General features: G+C 48.3%; 2 protein-coding genes and 1 long non-coding RNA gene across 11 annotated transcripts in view; 2 read left to right on the forward strand and 1 right to left on the reverse strand.

Annotated features, from left to right (window-relative positions):
* The window catches only part of CFAP100 (cilia and flagella associated protein 100), a 66018-nt gene extending 41714 nt beyond the window's left edge, over nucleotides 1-24304 (forward strand). For 6 of the 7 annotated variants that reach the window (XM_023619840.2, XM_070238399.1, XM_070238400.1 and 3 more), the window contains 6 exons: nucleotides 167-215; nucleotides 304-455; nucleotides 20508-20643; nucleotides 21792-21997; nucleotides 22995-23088; nucleotides 24064-24304. In XM_023619840.2, the coding sequence (XP_023475608.2) occupies nucleotides 167-215; nucleotides 304-455; nucleotides 20508-20643; nucleotides 21792-21997; nucleotides 22995-23088; nucleotides 24064-24177 (751 nt within the window). In that variant the 3' untranslated portion in view covers nucleotides 24178-24304. Of the gene's footprint in view, nucleotides 1-166; nucleotides 216-303; nucleotides 456-2819; nucleotides 3586-20507; nucleotides 20644-21791; nucleotides 21998-22994; nucleotides 23089-24063 lie in introns of those variants that run through there. The other variant, XM_023619841.2, reaches the window with a different exon arrangement.
* Nucleotides 24305-24595: 291 nt separating this feature from the next.
* Nucleotides 24596-27993, reverse strand: part of ZXDC (ZXD family zinc finger C) — a 40459-nt gene continuing 37061 nt past the window's right edge. For 2 of the 3 annotated variants that reach the window (XR_011427143.1, XM_023619839.2), the window contains 2 exons: nucleotides 27423-27524; nucleotides 24596-26099 (listed from right to left, as the gene is read on the reverse strand). Coding sequence is in view for 2 of the 3 variants with exons in the window: in XM_023619839.2 (XP_023475607.2) it covers nucleotides 26013-26099; nucleotides 27423-27524 (189 nt within the window). In the remaining variant the exon portion in view is untranslated. Of the gene's footprint in view, nucleotides 26100-27297; nucleotides 27525-27993 lie in introns of all 3 variants that reach the window. The other variant, XM_070238395.1, reaches the window with a different exon arrangement.
* On the forward strand, nucleotides 26043-27468 carry LOC138918179 (uncharacterized). Its single transcript, XR_011427145.1, has 4 exons — nucleotides 26043-26181; nucleotides 26361-26523; nucleotides 26933-27114; nucleotides 27307-27468. It is a non-coding gene; the product is annotated as an uncharacterized lncRNA (long non-coding RNA).

A 27993-nucleotide genomic window follows, 5' to 3' on the forward strand; every position in this document is an offset into this window, starting at 1 on the left:
CCAAGAGGAAGCTGGTGCACTGCCTAGGAACTGTGGGAGGGAGGAGGGGGATCGGGGTCCCGGGTGTGGAGGTGCTCTGGTGACACAGGGTCTACACCACTGGAGGGGGAGGCCGGCCCTCAGACCCTCTGCTGCAGGCCGTGCCTCACCGCGCATCTCCCTGCAGGCCAAGCTCTGCCCTCCCTGTGCAGGAGGACCCGGACAGCGACGGGGAGGTCAGTGGCCCTGCTCCGGGGGGCCCGCCCAGCTGCCTGCCCGCCTGGCCCGGCTGCCGAGCCCCCACATGCACGGCTCTGGTTGCAGGAGCTGGCGCTGTACTTCACGGAGCCCCAGCAGCTCCTGGACGTCTTCACGGAGCTGGAGGAGCAGAACCTCTCACTGATCCAGAACACTCAGGAGATGGAGGAGGCCTTGGAGGAGCTGAGGTTCAACCTGAAAACCACCCAGATCCGCATGTAGGTCTCCTGCAGTGGCCCGGGGGGCGGGGGCGGGAGGGGGGCAGGCAGGGGCTCTGTCCCTGGCTCCCATCCTGGGACCCCTACAGCCCTGGAACCCGGGATGGGCAGCCCTCCACCCTCCCCATCCACTTCCCTGGCCCTGCCCTGGCTTCAGTTTTCTGGAAAGCTCCATTTTCAGCCTTATAGGCCTGGCTCTGGGGAGAGGATGTGTCCTCTCAGGCAAGGGGGCGCTGAGTGGGAGTAGGTCAGGTGGGTGGAGCCACGCCGGCTGGTCCCCTCCCCACCCTGGAGCAGCCTGCAGCCAGAGGGGACATCTCCCAGGATCTTCTGCCCAGGTGCCTTCTCTGACACCACGCCCAGCAGAGCTGGGCTGGGCAGGGTCAGGCTGGGGCACTGGGTGAGGTCTGTCTAGAGCAAGGGCTCATCATTCATTCCCAAAAACTGACTGAACACCTATGCTGGGTCAGGCCTGGGCTTGGCCCTCCAGGAATAAGGCAAGGCCCTGCCTCATGGAGCTGACATTCAATGGGGGGAGACAAGCAACAGATTTGACTCATAGATGCTGACATGTGCTAGGAGGAAAATAAAGAGATTGACATGAGAAGGGGACTGAAGTGGAGGGTGGGTGCAGATGGGAGGAGGCAGGAAAGGCTTCCAGGGGAAGGTGTCATTTGAGCCAGGCACTTCCTGAGTGATGGGAAGCCACACACAACTGGGAGAAGAGAGTTCCAGGCACAGGGAAAGCAAGTGCAAAGTCCCTGTGGTTGTAGCCAGCCCAAGGCTTTGATGTCCCATGGCGAGCCATGTTCTTAGTACCCATGTCTTGTTGGCATATGTCCTGACATGGAGAGTCTTCTGTGGGAGTCTTCAGAATGATGTGAAACCACCAGCTCTCAGGCAAGATTATGTTTCCTAAAAAGCTGGAAGGGGGGGGGCCGGCCCCGTAGCCTAGTGGTTAAAGTCATGTGCTCCGCTTTGGTGGCCAGAGGAGCCAGCACGTGTGCATTTAACTCCCGTGAACTCACCCACCCTTCTCAGCAAACAATAATAATAAGACGCTTCAAAAAATATACAACAAATAAACAATCTGAATAGGCCTATATATTACAAAGATTCAATCAATCAATTAGTAACCTTCTGAAAAAGAAAGTGCCAGACTGAGATGGGTTTACTGGTGAATTCTACTAAACATTTGAGGAAGAAATTATCCCGCTCCTCTACAATCTGCTCCAGATGATAGAAAGAGAGGGAGTACTTCCTACTCATTTTATAGGACTAGCATTAACTGAGTGCCAAACCAAAGACATGATAAGAAGACCATAGACCAGTACGCTCATGAACATAGATGTAGAAATCCTCAACAAAATATTAGCAAATTGACTTCTACATTGTATAAAAAGAATTATACACCATGACCAAGTGGGACCTTTCTCAGGCATGCAAGGCTAGTTCAACATTTGAAAATGAGTTAAACCCATCACATCAACAAGCTAAAAAGGAAAATCACGTGATCATGTCAGGAAATGTAGAAAAAGCATTTGATAAAATCTAACACCTATTCGTAATAAAAACTGTCGACAAACTAGGAATAGAGAGGAACTTGATCAAAGACATCTACGAAAACGCTGCAGCTAACATGATATTCAAGCTGTCCTGCTAAGATGAGGAAACAAGGCGAAGGTGTCCTCTCACCACGCCTTTCATCATCCTGAGAATCCCAGCCAATGCAGAAAGACGAGAAAAGGAAATAAAAGATTCACAGATTGGGAAGGAAGAAATAAAACCATCTTTCTTCACAGATGACACAATCATCTCTGTAGAAAACCTGAAAAAGTCAACAAAAAACCTGGAACTAGGAAGCTATTATAGTGAGGTTAAAGATCACACAGTTAATATACAAAAGTTAGACACTCTCCTATATACGAGCGAAGAACGAGTGAATTCGAAATTGAAAACACAAAACTGGCCTACTTCAGAGAGATTGCAGACCACGGCAATAAAGCGAATCTTGCAACAAAGAAAGTGGAACAAATTTTTTGGTTTCCCAGTGCATATAAAAGTCGTATTTACACGAAAATGGAGTCTATTAAGTGTGCAATAGCATTATGTCTAAAAAAAACAATGTACACGCCTTAATTAAAAGATACTTTATTGCTAAAAAATGCTAACCATCCTCTGAGCCTTCAGCGAGTCATAATCTTTTTGCTGGTGGAGGGTCTTGCCTTGACGTTGATGGCTGCTGACTGAGCAGGGCGGTGGTTGCTGGAGTGGGGGGGTGGTTGTGGCAACCTCCTAAAGTAAGACGACAATGAAGTTTGCTGCACTGACTGACTCTTCCTTTCATGAACGATTTCTCTGCAGCGTGTGGTGCTGTTTGATGGCATCTTACCCACAGCAGAACTTCTTTCAAAGTTGGAGTCAGTCCTCTCAACCCTGCTGCCGCTTTATCGACTGAGTTTATGTAAATTCTAAATCCTTGTCCTTTCAGCAGTCTTCCCAGCGTCTTCCCCAGGAGCAGATTCCATCTCAAGAAACCCCTTTCTCTGCTCATCCACAAGGAGCAGCTCCTCATCCGTTAGAGTTTGACCATGAGATTGCAGCACTCAGTCCCATCTTCAGGCCCCACATCTAATTCCAGTTCTCTTGCTGTTTCCACCACATCTGCAGTGACTTCCTCCACTGACGTCTTGAGCCCTCAAAGTCGTCCATGAGGGCTGGAATCAACTTCCTCCAAACTCCCGTTCATGTTGATATTTTTGACCTCTCCCCATGAATCATGAATGTTCCTAATGGTGTCTAGAATGCTGAATGCTTTCCAGAAGGTTTTCAATTTACTTTGCCCAGATCCATCAGAGGAATCATTATCTATGGCAGCCACAGCCTTATAAAATGTATTTCTTAAATAATAAGACTTGAAAGTCGAAATTACTCCTTGATCCGTGGGCTGCAGAACGGATATTGTATGAGCAGGCATGAAAACAGTAATCTCACCGTGTATCTCCATCAGAGCTCTTGGGTGACCAAGCGAACTATCTACAAGCAGTAATATTTCAAAAAGAATCTTATTTTTCTGAGTAGCAGGTCTCAACAGTGGCCTTAAAATATTCAGTAAACCATGTTGTAAGGAGATGTGCTGCCATCCAGGCTTCGTTGTTCCATTTATAGAGCACAGGCAGAGTAGAGTTAGCATAATTCTGAAGGGCACGAGGATTTTCACAATGGTACATGAGCATTGGCTTCAACTTAAAGTCACGAGCTGCATTAGCCCCCAACAAGAGAGTCAGCCTGTCCTTTGAAGCTTTGAAGCCAGGCAGTGACTCCTCTCTAGCTGTGAACGTCCTAGATGGCATCCTCTTCCAATATGAGGCTGTTGTGTCTCTATCGCACACGTGTTGTTCAGCGTAGCCACCTGCATTAATATCTTACTTAGATCTTCCGGGTAACTTGCTGCGGCGTCTACATCAGCACGTGCTGCTTCGCCTTTTGTGTTATGGGCACAGCTTCTCTCCTTAAACCTCGCGGACCTGCCTCCGCTGGCTGGTTCTTCAAACTTTCTTCTGCAGCTTCCTCCTCTCTCAGCCTTCAGAGATTGAAGACAGTCGGGGCCTGGCTCTGGGTTAGGCTTTGGCTTAAGGGAATGTTGTGGCTGGTTTGGTCTTCTGTCCAGACCACTCACACTTTCTCCGTTTCAGCAATAAGGCTGTCTTGCTTTCCTATCGTTCATGTGTTCACTGGAGCAGCACTTTTAATTTCCTTCCAGAACTTTTCCTTTGCATTCACAGCAGGCTGACTGTTTGGTGCAAGAGGCCCAGCTTTCAGCCCATCCCAGCTTTCGACATGCCTTCCTCATGAAGCTCAGTCACTTCTAGGTTTCAATTTAAGGTGAGAGACGTGCCACTTCCTTTCACTTGAACACTCAGAGGCCATTGTAGGGCTGTTAATTGGCCTCATTTCAATATTGTTGTGTCTCAATAAATAGGGAGCCCCAAGGAGGAGGAGAGAGAAGGGAAAAGGCTGGTCAGTGGAGCCGTCAGAACACACACAACGGTTATCAATTAAGTTCGCTGTCTTATATGAGCGTGGTTGGTGGTGCCCCAGACAATACAATAGTAACATCAAAGATCACTGATCGCAAATCACCATAACAAATATAATAATAATGAAATGTCTGAAATATCACGAGAATTAGCAAAATGTGACACAGATACAAAGTGAGCAAATGCTGTTGGAAAAATGGCTCTAACACACCTGCTCAACACAGGGTTGCCACAAACCTTCAATTTGTAAAAAATGCACTATCTTCAAAGTTCAATAAGGTGAGGTATGTCCATACCATTTACATTAGCACCCCCAAAAATGAAATGCTTAGGTATAAATCTAACAAAATATGTACTAGATCTATATGAGGAAACTATAAAATTGTGATGAATGAAATCAAATAAGAACTAAATAAATGGAGAGATATTCCATGTTCATGGACAGGAAGACTCAGTATTGTCAAGATATCAGTTCTTCCCAACTTGATATATGGATTCAATGCAATCCCAATCAAAATCCAAGCAAGTTATTTGTGGATATTGACAAATAGATTTTAAAGTTTATATTGAGTCAAAAGACCCAGAATAGCTAACAAAATATTGAAGCAGAAGAACAAAGCCCAAAGACTGACACTACCCGACTTCAAGACTTCCTATAAAGCTACAGTCATAAATACAGTGTGGTGTTAGCCAAAGAACAGACTAGAGAGCTCCAAAACAGACCCCCATAAATACAGTCAACTGAGCTTTGACAAAGGAGCACAGGCAATAGAATGAAGCAAAGACAGTCTTTTCAATACATGGAGCTGGAACAACTGGACATCCACATGCAAAAAGAAAAAAAAAGGGGCAGCCCTGGCAGCCTAGTGGTTAAGTTCAGTATGCTCCGCTACAGCAGCCTGGGTTTGGTTCCTGGGTTTGGTTCTACACCACTCATCTGTTAGTGGCCATACCATGGCAGTGGCTCACATACAAAAAAAGAGGAAGATTGGCAACAGATGTTAGCTCAGGGCAAATCTTCCCCAGCACAAAAAAAAAAGAAAAGAAAAAGTCTAGACACAGACTTTATACCCTTTACAAAAACTAACTCAAAATGGATCGTAAACCTAAGTGTAAAATGTAAAACCATAAAACTCATAGAAGATAACATAGCAGAAAATCTAGATAGTCTTGGGTATGGTGATGACTTTTTAGACACAATACTAAAGCCCCAATTCGTGAAAGAATTGATAATCTGGACTTCAACAAAATTTTAAAATTCTGCTTTATGAAAGGTAATGTCAAAAGAATGAGAAAACAAGCTAAAGACTGGGAGAAAATATTCGCAAAGTACATATCTGATAAAGGACTCAAAGTTTAAGAAAATGAACAACCTGATTAAAAAATGGGCCAAAGACATGAACAGACACCTCATCAAAGAAGATATACAGATGGCAAATAAGCACATGAAAAGATGCTCCACATCAGATGTCCTTAAGGAATTGCTGCTTAAAACAACAACAAGATAATACTATACATACCATGTCCAACGTCCAAAATGCAGAACACTGACAGGACCAAATGCCGGTGAGGAGGCGCAGCAACAGGAGCTCTCTTTCATTGCTGGGAGGAATGCAAAACGGCGCAGCCACTTTGGAAGACTTCGATGGTTTCTCACAGAACTAGACACACTCACACCACAGGATCCAGGAATCCTACTCCTTGGTATTAACCCAAAGCAGCTGAAAAATTATGTCCACTCAAAAACCTGCACACACATGTTTATGGCAGCTTTATTCGTAATTGCCAACACTTGGAAGCACCAAGATGCCCTTCAGTAGGTAATGGATCAGCAAACTGTGGTGCTTCCAAGCAGTGGAATATTATTCAGCGTTAAAAAGAAATGAGCTCCCCAGCCACAAAATGCCATGGAGGAACCTTAAAGGCACATCATTAGGTGAAGGAAGCCCGTCTGAAAAAGACTGTTTACTGAATGATTCCAAATATGTGACATTCTGGAAAAGGTGAGACTATGGAGACCATGAAAGGACCAGCGGTTGCCAGGCATTGGGGCAGGAGGGATGAACAGGCGGGCACAGAGGGTTTCAGGGCAGTGCAAACACTCTGTGTGAGACCATCACGATGCACACATATCATCACACATTTGTCCAAACCCACAGAATGTGCAGCACCGAGAATGAATCCTAATGCAAACTGTGGACTTTGGGTGCTTACGATGCATCAGTGTAGGTTCATTGATTGTAAAAAAAAAATGTGCCATTCTGAGGCAGGAAGTAGAGTATTGGGGGCAGAAGATATTTGGGAAATCTCTGTGCCTTCTGCTCCATTTTGCTGTGAACCTAAAACTGCTTTAAAAAATGAAGTCTCTTAAAAAATACATACAACAAATGAGCAGTGTGTGCCAGCACTGAAAGAAAGAGCGGCTGTGTTAGAGATGATGTAGCAAAAAATCCCAGGAACGCTCACAGCCAAGTTGTTCATATTAGCCAGGAACTGGGAATAAGCCACGTGTCCATCTGCAGGTGAGCAGATAAATACAACGGGGTCTGTCCATATTACGTGCATTAGATATCTATTGCTTCTATCACAAATTACTGCCAACAGAGTAGCTTAAAACAGACAAATTTATTTTCTTACAGTTCTGGAGGCCAGAATTCTGAAATGGATCTCACTCGCTAAAATCAACATATTGGCAGGGCTGCCTTCCTTTCTGGAGCTCTTAGAGAGAATCCTTTTCTTGCCTTTTCCAGCTCCTAAATGTCACCTTGGCCCCTTCCCATTTTCAAACCAGCAAGGCCAATCAAGCCTTTCTCACATCACATCACTCTTGATCCTCTTTCCTGCCTCCCTTCCATTTATAAGGGTCCTTGTGATTACATTGGGCCCAACTAGATAATCCAGGATAGTCTCCCCATCTCAAGGTCAGCTGGTTAGCAACCTTAATTCCATCTGCAACCTTGGTTTTCGCTTGCCAAGTAATATACTCTATTCATAGGTTCTGGGATTAGGACCTGGACATGTAAGGGGGGCTATTACATACCATAGAAATCTACTCAGCAATAAAAAGGAACAAACTCGTAACACAGCGACAGCACGATGAACCTCACAAACATCTTGCTGAGGCAGAGAAGCCAGGCACCGGAGAACACCCACTCTGTTAGTAACCTGAAGGGCTAGGACCTGCTGCATTAGGCATCTATCGCTGCGTAACAAATTGCCCCAAAACCTGGAGGCTTAATATGACACATATTTATCATTTCATGCTTTCTGTGCATCAGGAGCCCAAGCACAGCGAGGCTGGCTCCTCTGCGGGGTCCAGGTGGTGGCTGGGCTGCAGTCATCCCGAGACTGCACTCAGGGAAGGAGCTTGTCCAAGCTCCCTCACGTGCCTGTTGGCAGGGTTCAGTTCCTGGCTGGCTGTAGGCCAAAGGCCACCCTCATTCCCTTGCCATGGGGTCTTTGATGTGGCAGCTTGCTTTTTCAAAGTGTGCAAGCCAAAAACCCAGCAGAGAGAGTCTGCTGGCAAGATGGAAGTCGCAGTCTTTTGTACCCTAATCACAGAAGTGACATCCCATCCCACATTCCATTGGTTAGAAGCAAGTCGCTGGGTTCAGCCTGAGGTCAAGGTATTTGAGGAGGTAGGTGTCATGTGGGGCCATCTTAGAGGTCCTCTCATAAGGGCAACATCAGCCCGTTGAGTGCCTATGGCTGGGGAAGGGGAGGGAGTTGATATATATGGGCACGAGGAAACTTTTGGGGCGATGAAAATTTTCTCTATCTTGATTATGCTGGTCCTTACACAGGTGTGTAAATTTGCCAAACCTCATCAAACGACACACAAAAAACGGGTACATTTTGTGATATGTTAATTAAGCCTCAATAACAAAATATTATTTGGTGAATTTCGGATTTTTTACAGCTGACTTTGTCACTTGCCTCTGTACATCGACTGGGCGCATAAGCTTGTAGAGCAAGCCGGCTCCTGCCTGCCTGGATGACAGGACGGGGCATTGTTCATTCTTGGGCGGGGGGACTGGGGCAAGGCAGCTGAGGTGTCCAGGGCACAACATTTAGGGAGGTGCATGTGCGACCCCGAGGGTGAGCGCTTTCTCAAACTGCAAGCACTGGCGCCAGTGGGCCTCCCTTGGGCCCAGGCCTGTTCTCCGCCCAGCTCGCTGTGACTTGTGTGAGATGATCACTGCCCAGTCCCCCCAGTGAGGGCCAAGGGGAGCCCAGACCAGGAAGATGGACCCTTGGCCACAGAAGAGAACAGGAGGACACCACGACAGGCTGTTAAGCTACAGGCCTAAGCACTAGAGTGAGATCTGTGCTTCCAGCAGCCAGAGAGAGTAGAGGTGATGGGACCAAGGGAAGACGGCAAGGAGAGGTGCTCAAGTGAGATGAAACCTGGGTATGGGCGTCCAGCCCCTCCCGGATTCTGCCACAATGGCCAAGAGAACAGAAAAGAGAAATTAAGCCTGAATCCCTTCCTGGAAACCATGCAAACCTTCCTCCAGGAAGGACCAGCCCAACCAGTAAGCCAGAAGATGAATGGGAAGGAACCCAGCAGAACCCCAGACACCCCATCACTGCAATGAGCCAGAGGTGGCAGTGAGGGTCAGCCTTGCAGCAGTCAGGGCCACCAGAACAAGGCCAGCTGCAGAGGAGGTGCCCCAACCAGCAGGAAGTGCTTGCCAGTGCCGAGCTCTGGCTGAGGCGACACCTTGTGCAGCCTGAGTCTTGGCAGCCATGTTAGGCACCTGCCACTCAGACATGGAAATGAGACTCCACAGCTCAGGGGAAAACCAGGCTGCACAGCCACCTCCAGCCAAGGCTCCACCCTGACACTCCATTAAAATGGCACAACTCGTGTTAAGTCCCCAGGACTAGACTCACACTGACTTCCAGCTCTAAGGACAAGCCAACAGAAAAATGTCACCGGAAACATGAGAAAATACATTCATAAGGGGATGAGTTTGAGAGATCCAAGTATATGCAGATAGTGCAAGAGTTAGGAGAAACGTCTTAATTTCTCTCTCAAGAGGCTGCACCCCTGCCACCGGAGAGACCCATCTGGGCTCAGGAGAGTCCACAGGTGTTAAGACCACAACAAGGACCAGACACAACTGGCAATGAGGTCAGCAAAGGGGATGATGATAAGCTGGGGACAGCCCCCAGGACTCCAAGGAGATGAAATGACAGGGGAAAATCAGGACCCCAGGGAGAACGCGTGCAGGTGCTGCACGGAAGGAATTCCAGATGACAACAGACAGAAGGGAGGAGAAGCAGCAGCCAACTCAGAGGCGGACGAAAACTGCCCTGGACTGAAACAAAGGCGAGGGCCAAAGTGCAGGCAGACGGCTCACACTGGACCCTCCACGGGGTTTAAGAGTGGGAAGAAACAGCCACAACGCCAAAGCAGACAAAACAAGCAAAACACCAGGTACCTATAAAGGAGCCAGAGCCGAGCGTGCACGGCCCTTTTCCTCCAGAATCCCAAATGCAGGGCCTAGTGGAGCATCACTCTTGAGTTTGTGGGGTGAGAAGGGCCTCTGTTTCATTTTTCTTCTTTTTTTGTTGTGGAAAAATCCACATAATGTAAAATTTACCATCTTAACCATTTCAAAGTGTACCATTCAGGGGTATTAAGTGTTAATTCACATTGTTGTGCAGCCGTCACCCCCATCCATCCCCAGAACTCTGCTCATCTTGCAAAACTAAAGCTCTGTCCCCATTAAACACTAAGGCCCCATGCCCCTCCTCCAGCCCCAGCACCCACCCTTCTACTTTCTGTCTCTCTGGATTTGACAACTCCGAGTACCTCACATAAGTGGGATCACGTGGTATTTGTCCTTTTGCAACTGGCTTATTTCACTGCGCATGATGTCCTCAACGGTCATCCGCGTTGCAGCAGGTGGCAGAACTTCCTTCATGATTAAGGCTGGATAACATTCCGTTGTCTGGATACAGTGCATTTTGCTTATCCATTCATCCAATAACGGCCACTTGGGTTGCTTCCACATTTTAGCTATTATGAATAACGCTGCTATGAATGTGGGTGTACAAATATTTCTTCAAAACCCTGCTTTCAGTTCCTTTGGGTGTATACTCAGAAGTGGAGCTGCTGAATCGTGTGGTTCTTCTGTTTTAACTCTGAGTAAACCACCACGCTGGCTGACAGCAGCTGCGCCGTTTCACGTTCCCATCGACAGCATGAGGGGTTCCATCTTCTCCACGTCCTCCCCGGCGCTTGTTCTCGGGCTTTTCCACAGTAGCCATCCTAATGGGTGTGAGGTGCTAGCTCGTTGGAGTTTTGATTTGCATTTGATTTACATTTCCCTAATTTTCATGTGCTTATTGGCCATTTGTGTATCTTCTTTGTAGAAATGTCTATTCAAGTCCTTTGCCCAGTTTTGAATTGGGTTTTTTCATTGTTGTTGAATTTTAAGAGTTATCTATATATTCTGGATATTAATACCTTAACAGATAAGTGATTTGCAAATATTTTCTCCCATTCCGTGGGTCGCCTTTTTAATCAGGGGATGGTGTTCTTTGATGCACAAAATTTTAAAATTTTCATGAAGTCCAATTTGTCTATTTTTGGTTGTTGTTGCCTGTGCCTTTGGTGTCAATAGCCAAGAAATCGCTGCCAAATCCAATGAAACTTTGGTCCTATGTTTTCCTATGAGTTTTATTGTTTTAGGCCTTACATTTAGGTCCTCGATCCATTTTGAGTCCATTTTTGTATATGGTGTTAGGTAAGGGTCCAACTTCATTGTTTTGCACGTGGATATCATTTCTTCAGCCCCATTTGTTGAAACGACTGTCCTTTCTCCATTGAATGGTCTTGGCACCCTTGACAGATTCATTTGACCGTCTATGCGAACATTTCTTTTTGGAGTGTCTATTCTATTTCATTGGCTTATCATTCTGTCTTTATGCCACTGCTACTCTGCTTCGATTACTGTAGCTTTGTAGTAAGTTTTGAAATCAGGAAGTATGAGTCCTCCAGTTTTGTTCTTTTTAAAGATTATTTTGTCTATTTGGGGTCCCTTGAGATTCCATATGAATTTTAGGATGGCTTTGCTATTTCTGGAATTTTGATAGGGATTCCATTGAACGTGTACACCGCTTTGAGTGGTATGGACATTTTAACAGCGTCATCTTCTAATCCATGCACATGGAGTGTGTCTCTGTTTCTTTACGTCTTCTTTAATTTCTTTCAACAATGTTTTGTAGTTTTCATTGTGCAAGTCTTTCCCCTTCTTGGTTAATTTCTAAATACTTTCTTTTTCTTTTCTTTAATGCTATTGTAAATGGAATTCTTTCTGTGTTTCCCATTTCAGATTGTTCATTATTTGTGCACAGAAATGCAACTGATTTTGTTGACTTTGTGCCCTGCTGTTTCGTTGAATTCATTTGTGAATTTTAACGGCTTTGCTGTGGAGCCTTTAGGCTTTCCGAATGGAAGATCGCATCATCTGCGAACAGAGATGATTTTACTCCTTCCTTTCCAATTTAGATGCCTTTTCTTTCTTTTTCTTACTTAATTGCTCGGGCTAGAACTTCCAATACTATGTTAAATAGATGTGGTAAAGTGGGCATCCTCACCATGTCCCTGATCTTAGAGGAAAAGCTTTCAGTCTTTCACCATTGAGTGTGTTTGCTGTGGGGTTTTCATGTGTGGCTTTTATTACCTGGAGGGAGTTTCCTTCCATTCCTATTTTGTTGAGAGTTTTATCATAAACGGATGTTGAATTTCGTCAAATTCTTTTTATGCATCAGTTGAGATGATTGTGGTTTTCCTTCATTCCATTAATGTGGTGTATTACATTGATTTATTTTCATATGTTGAAACATCCTTGCATTCCAGGAATAAGTCCCACTTGGCCATGTTGTATAATCCTTTTAATATGTTCCTGAATTCTATATGCTAATATTTTGTTGAAGTTTTTTGCATGAATGTTCATAAGAGATATTGGTCTGCAGTTTCTTTTCTTACAGTGTCTCAGTCAAAAGTTTGTCAATTTTGTTGATCTTTTCAAAGAAGCAATTGTTTTTCTATTCTCTCTTTTGTTTTTCTCCTCTAATCTTTATTATTTCCTTCCTTCTGCTATCTTTGGGTTTAGTTTGTTCTTCTTTTTCTAGAAGTTTCTTAAGTTGTTAAGTCAGGTTGTTGATTTGAGGTTTTTTTACATTTAAGTTTTTATAGTTGTAAATATCCCCCTTAGCATTGCTTTTACTGTGTCCCGTGGTTTTGGTATGTTGTTTTCGGTTTTTATTTGTAATTTTTGACTTCAATCTTTAATCTTTAATTTTTTTCTAATTTCTCTTGTGATTTCTTCTTTGATCCATTGGTTGTTTTAAACTGTTCTTTAATTTCCAAAATTTTGTTAATTTTCTAGTTTTACTTGTGTTATTGATTTCTAACTTCATCCAGTTGTCGACAGAGAAGGTACTTTGTATGACATCTATCTTTTTAAATCTATTGAGACTTAATTTGAGGCCTAACATACTGTCTGTGCCGAAAAGTGTCCCCCGTGCCCTGGAGAGGAGGTGCCTGCTGCTGTTGGGTACGGTGTTGTGTGTGTCCGTTACACCTAGTTGGTGTATTGTCATGTTTAAATCCTCTATTTCCTTACTTATCTTCTTTCTGGTTATTCTATCCCTTATTGCAAGGGGGGTATTGATGTCTCCAACTATCATTATTATTTTTAGCCTTTCACTCTCTTTTGTGAGGTACTCCTTTCGTTCATTAATTTTATTCATAAGCCCACTGAATTGTCTTTCTGAGTTTTCCTGTAACTCATTGAGTTCCCTCAAGACAGCTATTTTGAATTCTCTGTCAGTTAGATTCTGTGACTTCAAGTTTGGTTTCTCAAGAGTTGTCATTTTCTTTCGTGCTGCCGTGTCACTGTCATTCTTCCCAGTGCTTGACCAGTCAATCCTCTGCTGGCACATGTGTAGCAGCACCCCCATTTTTATTTGGGTGCAGCTTTGGTTACTTTGGTTCTGAGCTGCTTCTGGCTGTGTTGGAGAGCCTGTACTTTTCACCCTCCACTGCCTCTGCTCGAGCCATCATCAGTGTCCTCCTTGTACCGCTTGTGCCTCTGGGGTTGCTGGTGCCTTGCTGCGTATGATGTCACTGCAATCTCAGGTATTGTCACTGGGGCCACCAGGCTGCAAGCACTTCTGCTGCTTCCAGGGTCACCTGGGGCTCTTGTTCCCCCACTGGCTCTCCAGAGGCTCAGATCCTGCTGCCTGTGCACTACCTGTGCTGCTGCTCCCAGGTTGTCTGGGGCTGCTGGGGGCCCAGGGACTTGTGTGCAGCCCATGCTGCTGGTAGAGCCGGTGTTGGCATTGCCACCACTGGGGGATGGGTAACTGGTTCTGCTGTGGTTCCTGACGCTTCTGGTCATAGGTTCCACCCGCCAGCCCTGAGCAAGGTGGAAGGGGCTAAGAGGGAGAGATGATCTTTGCTCCTCGCTGGTGCAGCCTCTGGTCTCTGGTGTGAGCCAGCGTTTCGAAAACTCAGGTCAGGGCCCCTTGCTCCAGCTGGGAAAATCTGACTTTTGTTTACTGTCCCCACTGTTGGAAAGACGGGGCCACTGCTGGGGGAGGGAGAAGGGGGATGGGTCATCAGCTCTGCTCTGTGTCCTGAATTCTCAGGGTGTGTGCCACCTGCCAGTGCTGTCGGGGAGAGCAGGGGCTAAGCTGTGCCTGCCATTTCTGCCCCTGCAACCTCTGTTTGCAGGCACATATGCTAGTGTGAGGCTCTGTGCCTTGGATCCCCACTGCTGGGGGAGGGGAAGGGGCTCTCCCCTAGTCCCACTGCCTCCTGGGGGTATCGTCCACCCACCTTCAGGTGCATAGATGCGTGGATCTCTTAGTCATCATGTTGTGCTGTGTAGGGGATCCTCTCTTGGTCAGTGGATGTCTGACTGGTTGTAATTTAGAGGGGAGAGACAACGGGAACAACTCACTCCGCCATGATGCTGACGTCACTCCTCCAACTATTACTGTAGAACTGTTTCTCCCTTCCATTCTGTCAGGTTTTGCTCCATATATTTTGCTGGTCCATCATCGGGTGTGTAAGCATTTGTAATTGTTGTGTCTTATTGCTGTACTAAGCCTTTTATTTTCTCTTCCAACCTTTTCTGATTTAAAGTCTGTCTGATAATACTATTGCCACCTGTTCTCTTTTGGTTACTATTTGCATGGAATATCTTTTTCCACCTTTTCACTTGGAACTTGTTTGTGTCTTTGGATCTCAAGTTGTTACCAATTTCACTCTGGTGGGACTCGAACCCACAATCGGATGTCAATTCTGTTACCAATTTAGCCTGACTCCAGTGGGACTCAAACCCACAATCTGTCCCCTCCTCAGAGGGTCCTTTTTCTGTTCAGTGTTGCAAATTTGAAACAAGACCGAAGCTGAGCACTCAACAGCACAAGCTTTATTCAATGGCCAAAGAATGGAGAAGCAGGAACAAAGCTCACAAATCAGCCTCTCAGCTCTCGGGGCAATTAAGCAACCGTTAGAAGGGGTCAAGGTAGCAAAGAGGAGGAATATTCAGAGTTATTCAGGGAAATGGGCAGGCTTTTCTGGGAAACGGGGTGCCACCTCTTTTCCTCCCTTATTTGGTCTGGGGTTTCCTGACATGGCTGGGGGTGGGTGTGTCGTGATGTGTTACAGTGAGCGTATAATGAGCTGCAGGCTCTATGTCAGCTCAAGTCAGACCACCACATTGCCTTCAATCAGTTTTAACTGGTTTTGACCATGTGTCTCAGCCATCTTCTTCTTCCTCTTTGCGGTTTCTGGTGAGCTACAGATAACATACTGGGCTTGTTCTGAGCAGGGTTGTGGTTAATATCTTACAGGGCTGGTGGGCCCAGGAACCAAGGGAGTCTCGTGTGGACAACAAATCGTTGGACCATGCTTTCTAGCCATTCTGCCAATCTCTGTCTTCTGATTGGAGAGTTTAACTCATTTACATTTAAAGTAATTACTGATAAGGAGGGACTTCTGTCATTGTGCTACTTGTTTTCTATATGCCCTACAGCTTTTTTTGTCCCTCATTTCCTGCATTACTGTCTTCTTTTGTGTTTAGTTGATTTTTTTTTTTGTAGCAGAATGTTTAAACTCCTTTCTTAGTTGCTTTTGTGTATGTTCTATAGCGATTTTCTTGGTGGTTACCATGGAGATTACATTTAATATTCTAAAGTTGTAACACTCTAATTTGAATCTATACCACCTTAACTTCAGTGGCATACAAAAACTCTGCTCCTTTACAGATCTGTCCCCACTCCTTTTTGTTGCTGATGTCACAAAATTCCATCTTCATATATTCTGTGCCCCAAACATAAACTAAAATTCTTTTAAATGCATTAGTCTCTTAAATTATGTAAAAAACAAGATTTGGAGTTACAAACAAAAAAGTCACTGATATTAGCTTTTACACTAATTATTTTTTTGTCTTTAAATGTATTAGTCTCTTAAATCATGTAGAAAAAAGTACAGTCATAAACCAGTGTTTCATTTATACTAACTTTTATAATTGCCCGTGTATTTACCTTTATTGGGGTCTTCATTTCATCATACAGCTTTGACTATCTATGTCCTATCTAGCTAGCTAGCTAGCCTACCCATCTATCAACTATCTAGCGTCCTTGCATTTCACTTTGCAGGGCGCCCCTGAGCATTTCTTGCACGGCAGGTCTAGTGGTCATGAACTCCCTCAGCTTTTATCTGGGAATGTCTTAACTTTTCCCTCACTTTTGAAGGGCAGTTTTACCAGATAGAGAATTCTTGGTTGACAGGACTTTTTCCTTTGAGCACTCTGAATATGTTGGCCCACTGTCTCCTGGCCTCCAAAGTTTCTGGTGAGAAATCTGCGGATCATCTTATTGAGGATCTTCTGTATGTAATGATTTGCTTCTTGCTTGCTTTCAAGATTCTTTGCCTTTTACTTGTGATTATCCTGCGATAGTTTGATTACAACGTGTCTCAGTGTGAGTCTCTTTGATTTCCTCCTACTTAGAGCTCCTTGAGCTTTTTGAATGTTTATATTCATGTCTTTCATCCAATCTAGGAAGTTTTCAGCCATTAAGTCTTCAAATGTTCTCTCTGCCCTTTCCCTCTCTCTCCTGAGACCCCACAGTGCGTATCTGATGCATCGCTTGATGGTGCCCACAGGTCCCTTAGGCTCTGCTTCCTTTTCTTCAGTCTTTTTCTTCCTGTTCACAGACTTGATAATTTCCATTGTCCTATCTTCAAAATCGTTGATTCTTTCTTCTCCTTGCTCAAATCTACCTTTGAACCCCTCTAGTGAAATTTTCATTTCAATTATTGTACTTTTTTCAACTCTAGAAATTTTTTGGTTTCCTTTTAGGTTTTTTATCTCTTTATTGATATTTCCATTTTCTTCACACATTGTTTTCTTGACTTTCTCCACATTTTCCTTTAGTTCTTTGAGCATCTTTAAAACAGTTGTTTTAAAGTCTTTGTAGTATATTGCCATCCTGTTTTTTTAAGGAACAGTTTCTGTTGATTCTTTTTTCCCTCTGAATGGGTCATACTTTCCTGTTTGTTTATATACCTTGTGATTTTTTTTAACACTGAACATTTGAATCTAATAATGTAACTCTGGAAATCAGATTTTCTCCCTACCAGAGTATTTCCTATTTATTGTTGTTGTTATTGTTTTTTCTTATTTGAATGTTGCAGGCCATCTCTGCTGTAAACTTAAGTTCTTCTTAGGTCTTTTTCGAGCCTTTCCCCAGGCGTGCATGGTCACATTATAATTTTCCCTGTATGTGCAGTTATTTTTGAATGTCCTAGGTCTTTAACGTCTGGCTCTCAGAAGGGGAAAAAGCAAAAAATGAAGGGAGGGGGAAAAGAGCACCAGTCCTTTAAATCCCCCGGAAGTCACTTCAGCCAGAGGGGGAGAGGCTTGCAACAATGGGGATGGTGCAACAATGCCTGCCTGCCTGTTCGTCTGAACCTCTGTAATCAGAAGCAGCAACCAGGGATCAGAGAGCACAGATCCCTGGTATTTAGAGGACAGGGCCCTTTTTGCCCACTCCAGCTCCTTGAGCTGTGCACAACCTGCTCCAGGAACACATGCAAAGCTGCCTGCCACCAGCTGAGAGGTTGGGGAAGGGGAGCCTACTGTGCTAAGAGCTGAAATTGACCAAAATTAACTGCCATTTACCAGTTCAGCCTTCCCCTGGAAGGTGCAAGCCTTCCATAGACCCCAGAGTTCCAAAATGGTTCCATCAGCCAGATTCTGCCAGTGTAACTGTCGTCTAGGTGGAGACAGATTCTCAGTGCTTCCTACTCCTCCGTCAAAATATTCTTCAAAATATTTTATTTTTGTTCTTTTTGCTGCTATGTCTGCAGGAATATGGTAACTCTTTCTCTTCTGCTTGGCCTTTTGAATGACCCTTATTTACATTTGGTGGTGCTTGCTTTTCTTTTTTTTAACACTCGTCTAGGAAACTTTCTGGTTATACACCTCCAGGTATTTATAAAGGGGTCCTCTTTTTGTAACCTTTTAAAAATTTTTTTTATAATTTCTCCAATTCAATCCAATAGCTCCAGGAAAATTTCAAACATATAAACATATACAAAACCAGACAGAATAGTATAATGAGCCCCCAAGGCCCCATCACTAGCTTCAGCAGTGAGCAACTCACAGCCAAGCTCCTTTCACTGAGACCCCACCCACTTCCCCATCTCCTGTATTTTGATGCAAATTCCAGGCACTGTATCATTTCATCTGTAAATATTTCAGTAGGTATCTCTAAAAAGATAAGGGCTCTTTAACATAGCCACAATGCCATCATCACATCTTTAAAAAAAAAAAACAGTAACCCTGAACATAGATTATCCATAACCCATAAATAGTTGGAGTTTCTAAACTTAGTTTGAATTAGAATCCAAACAAGATCACACTTTGCAGCTGGTTGTGTCTTTAAATCCCTTTTGATCTATAGGTTCCCTCTCCCTCTGGTCCCCTTGCAGTCCAGTTGTTAAAGAATCCAGGCCCCTCTGCTGGCAGTGGACTGCTCCTCAGACTGTGTACACTGGACTCCCCGGGGACCTTGTTAAATAGAGGCTCTGACTGGGCAGGCCCCGGGGAAGGCCCAGACTCTGCATCTTTGACAAATGCGCAGCTGCGCAGCTGACACACACACTGGTCTGCAGACCAGTGCTGAGCAATGTGTCCCTCGTGCCTCTGCATTTCCAGTAAATTGGCAATGGGATCTATCTGAGAAGAAAAGATGGTGACCCAACAATTTTATATTTAAAGAGAACTAGTTGGGGAAAAGGTATATGTCTCAATTACCAGCGAAGAAACAGAACCACCCCACTACCACTGCCCAGTCCAAAGGAGGGCAAAGGCACACGGCTGCGCCGGCTGTGGAATCACACTCACCAGCTAAGGTGTTGAAAGCGAAGGAAGTATGGTATTGAAGAAGAAGTTAAAGCCGAATGCAATCATGTACCGTTCAGATGTACCACCGACCCCAAAGGCATACGCCCCTGCAGTGGGCATTCAGGGATGGAAGGGGGGCCTGATGCCAGGAGGTGCTCTCAGATGGCATCCCAGGCTCCCTTCATGCACCCCAGCAGTGCCCAGGCAGGTGGGGTGTGTGTGAGCTACATGTGGCCTCTCTGGCATCAGCCTCTGAGCATCAGCTCCAGAAAGCCGGCCACCATCTCAGCACCCCTCTCACAGGCTTCTGGCCTCAGCCCTTAGCCCCAAAGCCATGGGGTGCAGCCTGGGGGCCTGTGGCCTGCACCCCTGTGGTGGTGCATGTGACAGGCCATGGAACCCCTGTGGGGAAAGGAGTACATCCCATGGCGCTTTGCTTGTGATGGAGAAAATGTCAGTAGGCTCTATCAACAAATGGGGAGAAAGCCACAAAATCATCATGGGGGCAGGGAGCACCTCTGGGCCTCCAGGGCACTGCTCTGCTGGTGGAGTGGCCAGATGTCCATGTGGAACTCGCACACAGCTGCCTGCACTGGGTGAACCCATGACAGCCCTAGAGCGAGTATTCCCACTCAGGAAACCCCAATATACAATGGTCACTGTCTGCCATGATCATGAAAGGTTTTTGTTTCTTTTTTCTGCTGAGGAAGATTCTCCCTGAGGTAACATCTGCTACCAATCTTTTTTTTTTTTTTTTGTATGTGAGCTGCCGCCACAGCATGGCCACTGACAGACGAGTGGCATAGGTGCACACCTGGAAACCGAACCCAGCCCACTAAAGTGGAGCACACCAAACTCAACCAGTAACCACCAGCTGGCCCAAAAGATTTTTTATTATTATTTTTATTATTTTATTTAAAAGTCGTTTGTTGCAATTCTATTTGTAAATATATATACCCAAGAGAATTGAAAACATGTCCTCACAAAGGCTTGTCTGAGAATGTACACAGCACCATTATTCCCAAGAGCCAAAAGGCAGAAACCAGCCAGATGCCCATCAGCATCAGCAAAGCGTGGGCTACACACGCTCACAAAAAGGGAGGAAGTTCTGATACGTGCCACAGCATAGACGGATCTTGACAGCACACTGAAGCACAGCCCGACACAGAAGGCCACATGTTGTATGACTCCATGTTCATGAGCTGTCCAGGAGACAAAAAGGAGGGAGGAGGAGGACAGGCAGTGACCAGGAACGGGTACCGGGTTTCTCTCAGGGTGATGAAAACGTTCTAAAATTACATTATGATAATGGCTGTATACTAAAAACTACTCAACTGTACATTTTAAAAAATTTTATCACACGTAACTATACCTGAATAAAGTTATTTTTTTTTAGCGTTGATCGTTAAAGATCTTAAATGTTCCACCAGCATGTCTGACCCCTGGGCATGCAGACACTTTGCAGTCATGGTCCTTTAGCCCTCAGGACAGTGGCCCGGGGTTCAGGCTCAGAGAAGTGAGGTGCCCCAGGCCACGCTGAGTGGGCAGGGCCCTGCCGGTCCCCCATCCAGGGACAGGGAGGTCAACCAGCTGAAGCAGTGGATCACCACGCTGATGATGTCCATCACCAAGGAGGAGGAGACAGCCGCCGAGCTGGAGCTCAAAGCCCGAGTCTTCCACTTCGGCGAGTACAAGGGTGCTCAGGAGGTAGGCCCCCGGATGGCAGCCAGCGGGCGGTGGGCAGATGGAGTGGGGGTGGGCAGAGACCAGGGGAGACGCCCGATCACAGGCACCTGCTGAGAGGAGGCCTGGGGCCCGGAGCTCCGACAGCAGGAGAACAGGGCTCTGGGGCTGCATGTGGCCTCTCGCCACCTGCCAGGCTCTGTGGGCCTGACCAAGGGGCACTGGCTGGAAAAGGCCCTTGGTCCCCAAACCGGAGCCCTGCCGTGTATTTACACCCTGTGGCCCTGTGCCCAACATACCTCCTCCATCCCTTTGTTCTTTCATTCAACAAATATGCCTGCTTCTTAAACACATACAATGTATCTAGAAGGCGACCTTGCTGGGAGGAAGACACCCACGTCCCCAGGCCACGCTGGGCGGGTGAGAACTCTGAAGGCACAGAAGGCCAGGGATGTTTCCAGTAGCGGGACTGGGCCTCAGCGCACACCCTTCCTGACAACGTGCTGGGGGCCATGTGCGTGGACCCAGCTTCCTAATTCACTCAAATGACTGTCGAGCACCTACTGTGTACAGGCACTGGGCCGGGAACACAGGCTGCGACAACAAGCAGGCCAGTGTGTTTCCACCTCCTGCTGGACTTCACTGGGCACTGGCTGCGCCCCAGGCCTGGCCAGAGGCTCTTTCTGTTCCTTATTTAATCCTCATGCCCCTCATGTGGCAGGGATGTTAACTGTTTTCTGAATGTCAGAACAGGCTCACAGAGGGGAGTTCCTTGGCCCAGAGCCACACAAAAAGTATGTCGCAGGATGTGGTCCTGTGGGGAGCTGAGGTCAGTGCAGGGGCAGAACAGGGAGGACTCTCCAGAGGGGACTGGGCCTCAGTGGGCCACTGAGGCAGCTAACGGAGGAGCTGAGGCGCAGGTGGGAGCCTCAGTGGAGGCTGGAGCCCAGTATCTGGCTGACCACAGGAGGGCGAGGGCATCAGGCAGCTCTGGCCAAGGAAAAATCCTGCCGTCCAACTTCTGTGTCCCCCATGCTTCCCGAGCCCCCTCTGCGTGCCGTGTAGGCCCTGGGAGGTCAGCCAGGTGGCGGCGAGGGCCCTGGGTCTGACAGGCTGTGGAGCAGGGGCGGGCCCAGGCCTGACAGACCCCCTGGAGGCTGTCTGCCTCGCAGGACAAGCTGCTGGAGAGCCTGAACCACAAGGTGCTGGACGTGTACCGGCAGTGCGTCGGCACCCAGCAGGAGTCCAACCTGGGCACTGTGCAGATGCTGACCGTCATCGAGCACCAGCTGGACGAGCTGCTTGAGAACCTGGAGCGTGTGCCCCAGGCCAAGATCGAGCAGGCCGAGAAGGCCAAGGAGAAGGAGCGGCGCCTGAAGTAAGGGCCCTCACACCAGGGGAGGTCAGACACGGTCCTGCCCTCAGAGAGCCCCCTCGCCAGCGGGGGCAGGAACTGGGGCTCCACGCTGGGAGAGACCGAAGCCAGGGGTCTGCAGGGATCCAGAGGGGGCACCCAACTCAGACCCAGTGAGGGAAGCTCCTCTTCTGGAGTGAGGGACGATGCGGAGTCAGGGAGCCCACGAGCCAAAGTCAGGGTGTGGCCAGCACAGCCTCACCCTTGAGGACAAGGGACAGCAACAGCCGTCTTCCTGGCTGGATTGGAGGGAAAGAGGTTGGCACTGCCAGAGGCCAGGGGAGGGAGGGTACAGACTCAGGGAGCAGCTAAGGGGAGCGCAGAGTTTAGTGCTGGGGGCAGGCAGGCAGAGCTGGCAGTGTCAGAATGCTGGATGCGGGTGGCATGGGCCTGTCCCCCAAGAAGAGGCCCACCCCGGGCCCAATGGGGTGCAGATGAGTCCCGGGGCTGAGGCTCCTCTGGCCTGTGGGCTGCCTGGCTCATTCACTTGTGTGTAGAGCCCTTAGACCCAGCCATCCGGCTCTCCCGCAGGCACAGGGCCTCTTCCTCTGTGTCCCCAGTACCCTGCTCGGAGCAGGCACTGGGCAAAGGTTTGATGACCACAAGTATAGATAGGAAGGAGACAGAACTCCTGACCTTCTTGGGGGCTGGGCCTTCACAGGTGACAATGAGGGAGCCCTGGGCAGTGGATCGGTGATCAGGAACTTGGGCCTCCTGGGGGTACAAGCTGATGAACCTCAGATGGTCTCCCACAGAAGCCCAGAGCTGGGACCCCTAAGAAGCAGGGGCAGAAGCAAGGCCCCAAGCTGGAGGGAAGGGTGGAAAGGAATGGGGAGTTTTCTCAGAAGAGGGAGGGCGAGGGCTGACTGAGGGCTGCGTGGGAAGGAGCTGGGAAGGGGATGTGGCAACCTCCCCAGGCCCCCCAGTCCTTAATCCGTCTCTTGCTGCCACTGCCACCCAGACTCCGGGAAGAGAAGGTCAAGATGCAGAAGCAGCTTCAGGAAGAGCGTCTACAGCGGGCCCGGGCTCGGGCCCAGGCCGAGATCAAGAAGAAGGTGGGCAGGGTGGCCCTGGGGAGTCCCTGCTGGGGAAGGGTCCCACCAGCAGGCACCACAGGCCTGGGAGGGGCTCAGGGCCTGCAGTGAACCTGGCTCGTCCCCTTTGCAGACGCTACTGCAGAGACTCTGGGGTAGGGATGGGGCCATTAGGGTGGAGCATGGTCTCCGCTGCCCCCAGGGCTGCCCTCCCTCTTGGACTGCCTCCTCCAGACGCCTTCCTCTGGGGATGCTGACCCTCCTGCACACACACTCCTGGTCAGTTACTGGCCCGGCTGTGCCCTCCAGCCCTGCCCAGGTACAGGCTTCAGCTCAGAGCTGGCACGAACAGCTCAGCCCCCAGGGTCCCACAGCATCACCTACACTGCAGCCAGACTCCAGGCCACTCTCATCACCTGTCACTAGGGGTCCCCCTGACTGCTGTGTCCTAAGGCCTCCACCCAACAGCCAATAGGCTGGAGCAGCCCCTTGCCTTCTGGCCCTGGCAACAGGAGGTGTATCCCTTAAGCAGGCCTGAGCCTCGAAACGGCCCCCAATGGACAAAGGAGGCCAACGGGCTTTCCTTTGAACGATCGGCACTCTCCACACTGCCACGTGGGGAACCGCGGACACTGCAGGGTCTCCTCCAGAGTCCCCACAGCAAGAGACAGGCTTCCTCTGTTCAGCCTGCAGCCCCGATCTGTGTTCCCAGGCGCCCCTTTCCAGACACACATCTAGGGGCTGGCACCCCAGGGAACAGGCTTTGTAAATGTGGGAGAGACTCACACTCCTGGGTCATTTCAGGGCAACTCCAGCCCTTGGCCCTCCAGCTGACCAGGAGTGACCAGAGAGGGTGGGACAGTCCACAGGGACCCCCAGTCCAGCTCAGCAGCTCCTGGCCACCTGGGACAGGGTGTCTGACAGCTCGGCGTGTCGGCGGCAGCCTGGCGCAGGGAGCCACGGAGCACAGGCTCACAGGGCTCACTTCCTCCACAGAGAGGCAGAAGACTGGTGTGCCGCTCCCGGCCCCCGGCTCTGAAAACCAAGAAGGAGCCTGAGCACGTGCTGATGGACAAGGACAAGGAGGAGCAGCTGTTCTTCTTCACCTAGCCTGCCGGGCCGCCGGCCTGGCTCACAGCGCAGGAGACACGACGGCAGGAAGCAGAGACAGGCTGCGCCCCAGGCCTCCTGCTGTACGTTTCCCTACTCCCCTGAAATAAACTCCATGTCTCTCTGGTGTCTTGAAGGCCTCTTTAAGGAGGCAGACGCTGTTTCCAAATGGCTTTAGTCACTTAACCCTAAGCAAAGGCTTGAGGGAAGGGGCCCATCTTGGCTCTCATCTACCACAGCTGAGCCGAAAGACAACAGCCAGCTGCACGCTGAGCTGTGGCGTGGCATTAGCCCAGCGCAAAGGTGAGAACAGTGGGCAGCAGGCTGGACAGATGAGAGGGCTCTGAGCACTACCAAGGAGAAACAATTCCAACACTATACACGCGGATCCTTGAATTAAGCCAAGCGAAATCTCCAGTGCATGACTATACAAAAACTTTTATTCATCTGCACTAGGAGTTGGGCCCATTGCCAGCAGGGAACCTCAATGCCCAGAAACTGACGGCCATACCAGTCCCTTTGTGGTGGACATTCACTGGGGCACAACTTCAGTCTGTGACACAGCAGAGAGTTCTGTGGGTGAGAACCGTTTATAAATACGGCCTGGGTTCCTTTGGGTGGAGAAGCACCCCTGGACAGACAGCACCTCAGAGCAAGACAGAGCGAGGGATCACAATCAAACACTGGGGTCACTCTCAGAAGCCAAAGACCAAAATCTTAAGAAACGAAGAAACACAGAACGGGTAGAGTTTGGATAATTCCGAGTCTAAGAACCAAAGTAGCATCTGAATCAACATACACTTCAAAAGGAACAAGGCAAAAACCCATTTCTGAGTGTGTCCAGTCTGCTAACTAATTATCAAATAAATATGTGCAAGGTTATCAACTCGTCTCCTTTTGCAAGACAGACCTTACTCTATAAAAATATACACTGACATAGCATATGACATCTTCAACCTCAACAACAGAAAACATATACATGCCATTATTACAGTCCTACACATAATTTACAGTATTCAGAACATTATAAACCATTGTCAAATTACTATTAAATGTTAATACCCAAATACAGAATTTAAAAAAATATTGAAAAAGTTTTAACTCTATCATCCCCAACTATGAGCTCTAAATCCGGTTTATGCTGAGGACTTGCTAAGATGCCCCCAATGTGCCCCATGTCACCCCCCATTATTTTCCTCTCACACCAGCTGCCCGCCTGGCCTGCCGGAACATGCATTAGAATCTGGCCTCACTGTGACAAAGGGACCACTTCTGCCCCGGAGTGTGACAAAATCAACCCGACCAGGAACACCAGCCAAGGCGTGGGGAAATGGCCTGGTACACAGCTCTCAGAAGGGATACGGGTGCTTCTGTCTCTCTCAAGCCAGATGCTACAACACAGAAGCTGAAAGACCCCATTTGGTTTTACCACAGAGAAAGCTGTGTCTGACTAGGGAAACAAACTCGACCCTATTTTCCTGCACAATGTGTTTCCTTAAATGAACAAGTGCTCCATGGCTCAGATCGAATGGGACAGGGATGTCCACGCACAGCCCAGCACAGGAAAGTTGTGCATTTTGCTCTGAAGGCAAGCCTTGCCTCACCGAAGCACTCTGCTCATACATAGCAGTTTCAAATAGCACGGCCCCAAATTGGTTCCTGATAAAATGTAAGGAAAACATTTTCAATAAATGTACCCCAAAGTCTCTGAAGAACTAGGCTGCCCTTCTGAGCAGAAACCAAGGTCTCACCCAGGCCTGCAAGACCATGGACCAAAGTCTTGGGGGAACAGGGATGGGAGGCGTTGTCCTTGGTCCCCAGGCAGAGGGCAGCTGTCACTGCAGGTCCCGCAGGTTGACCGTGCTCCCTGGGCACTGCACGTCCTCAGGTCCAGCGGCCCCGCCAGCTGCAGGAAGCACCTCCTGCAAAGGCAAGCAGAGCCATGAGGAGGGGCAGCCACACAGCCGCTCACCAACCACCAGCAGACGCCCTGGAGCCACAAAGGTGCGCCTGACTTTTCTCGATTAAAATGACAAGGTTTCCTCTTATTTTAAACGTAGGTTCCTCGAAGAAGATATTAATATAAACAAAAATACGGAAAAAAATAAACCCAATACTTGCATTGTAGGTTTTCTCAAAATTGAGACTGTCCTTATTTCATCTATAACCCTTTTCCCACTCAGTATGTGGGAAGCATCTTGCCCAGGTATCAGGCATCCGCCTGGCCATCGATGGCTGCCCAGGACTCAGCCCCACGGCTACACCATCACCCGCCTAATTCACCTCCTCCTGCTAGAAGGAACATCCTCACGTCATTAGATTCGAGGCTACGATGCACATCTTTGGGTTAGTTATTTGCACACTACCTGATTTCTTTAGGAACAATCTCATGAGTGCGAATGCCCGACAGAACGGAGCAGACGTTTACGGGGCTTTCTGGCCTGTTTCTGATCTGCCCTCCAATCTACCCCACTCCAGCAGTCTGGGTACGCCCCTCGCGCCACCGCCTTGTACCACCTCTTCATTCAATATCTATTTTTGATATTAACGAAATGTTCAAGAGCCTAATTTGAATGCAACAAAACTAAAATTAATACTCGTATGGATTTTAAAAATATATATTTAAGCCAAATTGTTAGAAATTTGATAAGCTACCTTATTTTATATCCAAATCTGAATTATCCATTGTCACCTATTCTCAGCCTAACCACTTACTTAAGCAAACTATTTACAGTCAGGTGTCACTTAACGACAGGCACACATTCTAGAAAACGTGGCCGTCACTGCGCAGACACCATGGAGTGCCCTCTCACAGACCTAGAGGTACAGTCATCTACACACCCAGGCTGCGTGGCACTAAATCTCACGGCACCACCATCGTACGCGCAGTCCATCATCGACCGCGACGCGGCGGTGCAGCGCACGACGGGCTGTAAGGTAACTGGTCTGGCTGGGTTCTCCCACAGGTAAAGGCTGGCCAGCCTGCTTCCCACAGGAGAAAGTGACCAGAATTTCTAAATATAAAACACTTTAAGAGTATAGTAAACTCCACCTTGTTTACAATTAGGAGCTGCAATGACTGAGTTCTCCTAGCCTTTTATTTCTTGGTCATTTACCCACCTTTTCTAGAAACAGCAAACATCCTGGCACCCAACCCAATGAGGCCCACCTCCGTGACGAGACTCGCAGAGGCAGAAGCCTCTAACAGTCTTACTAGCACACCCAGAGCTGGGAGGCGTCCAGACCTGGAGGACATAGACGGGCATGTCAACGGCGAGCAGCGGGCGGAAGGTGGGCGGCTGCGGGCTGAGGGCCACCGGCAAGGCTCCTTCCCCCAAGGGGTCATCCTGGGGAGGCAACAGCACAGTTACAGTACCAAGCGCGGCAACATTCCTCACCTCGGTCTGAGAAGGGCTGTCCCTGACACGCAGTAGAACCAGCCCCACCCACTGTGCTGCAGGTCAGACAGCCCCCGAGCCAGGCAAGGCCTGAGGACCCAGCAGTACCTGGCACCCGGGGCTGGGGCCTGCAAACCCCTCCTCCCAGTCCATGTTCTCTCACTCTGACCCCAGCCTGAGCACACTGCCATCTGGCTGCTCCTCCTTCCCAGCCATCTCCTGGCACCCCCGCACTCACCCACCTCCAGTCCAAGCACCACTGCCCTGCTCTGGACTGTGCCTGAACTCTGGCGGGGGCTCCCGGAGCCTTCCCCAGGCCCTCGCTGCTCTCCAGCGACCTGCGCACACCACAAGAAGCTCACCTCGGCCCTGGCCCCAGCCCACGACAGAGCCGGAAGGGACCAGAGAGATGGCGGGT

Source organism: Equus caballus, chromosome 16 (assembly GCF_041296265.1).
Source record: "Equus caballus isolate H_3958 breed thoroughbred chromosome 16, TB-T2T, whole genome shotgun sequence".
In the NCBI taxonomy this organism is placed as follows: domain Eukaryota; kingdom Metazoa; phylum Chordata; class Mammalia; order Perissodactyla; family Equidae; genus Equus; species Equus caballus.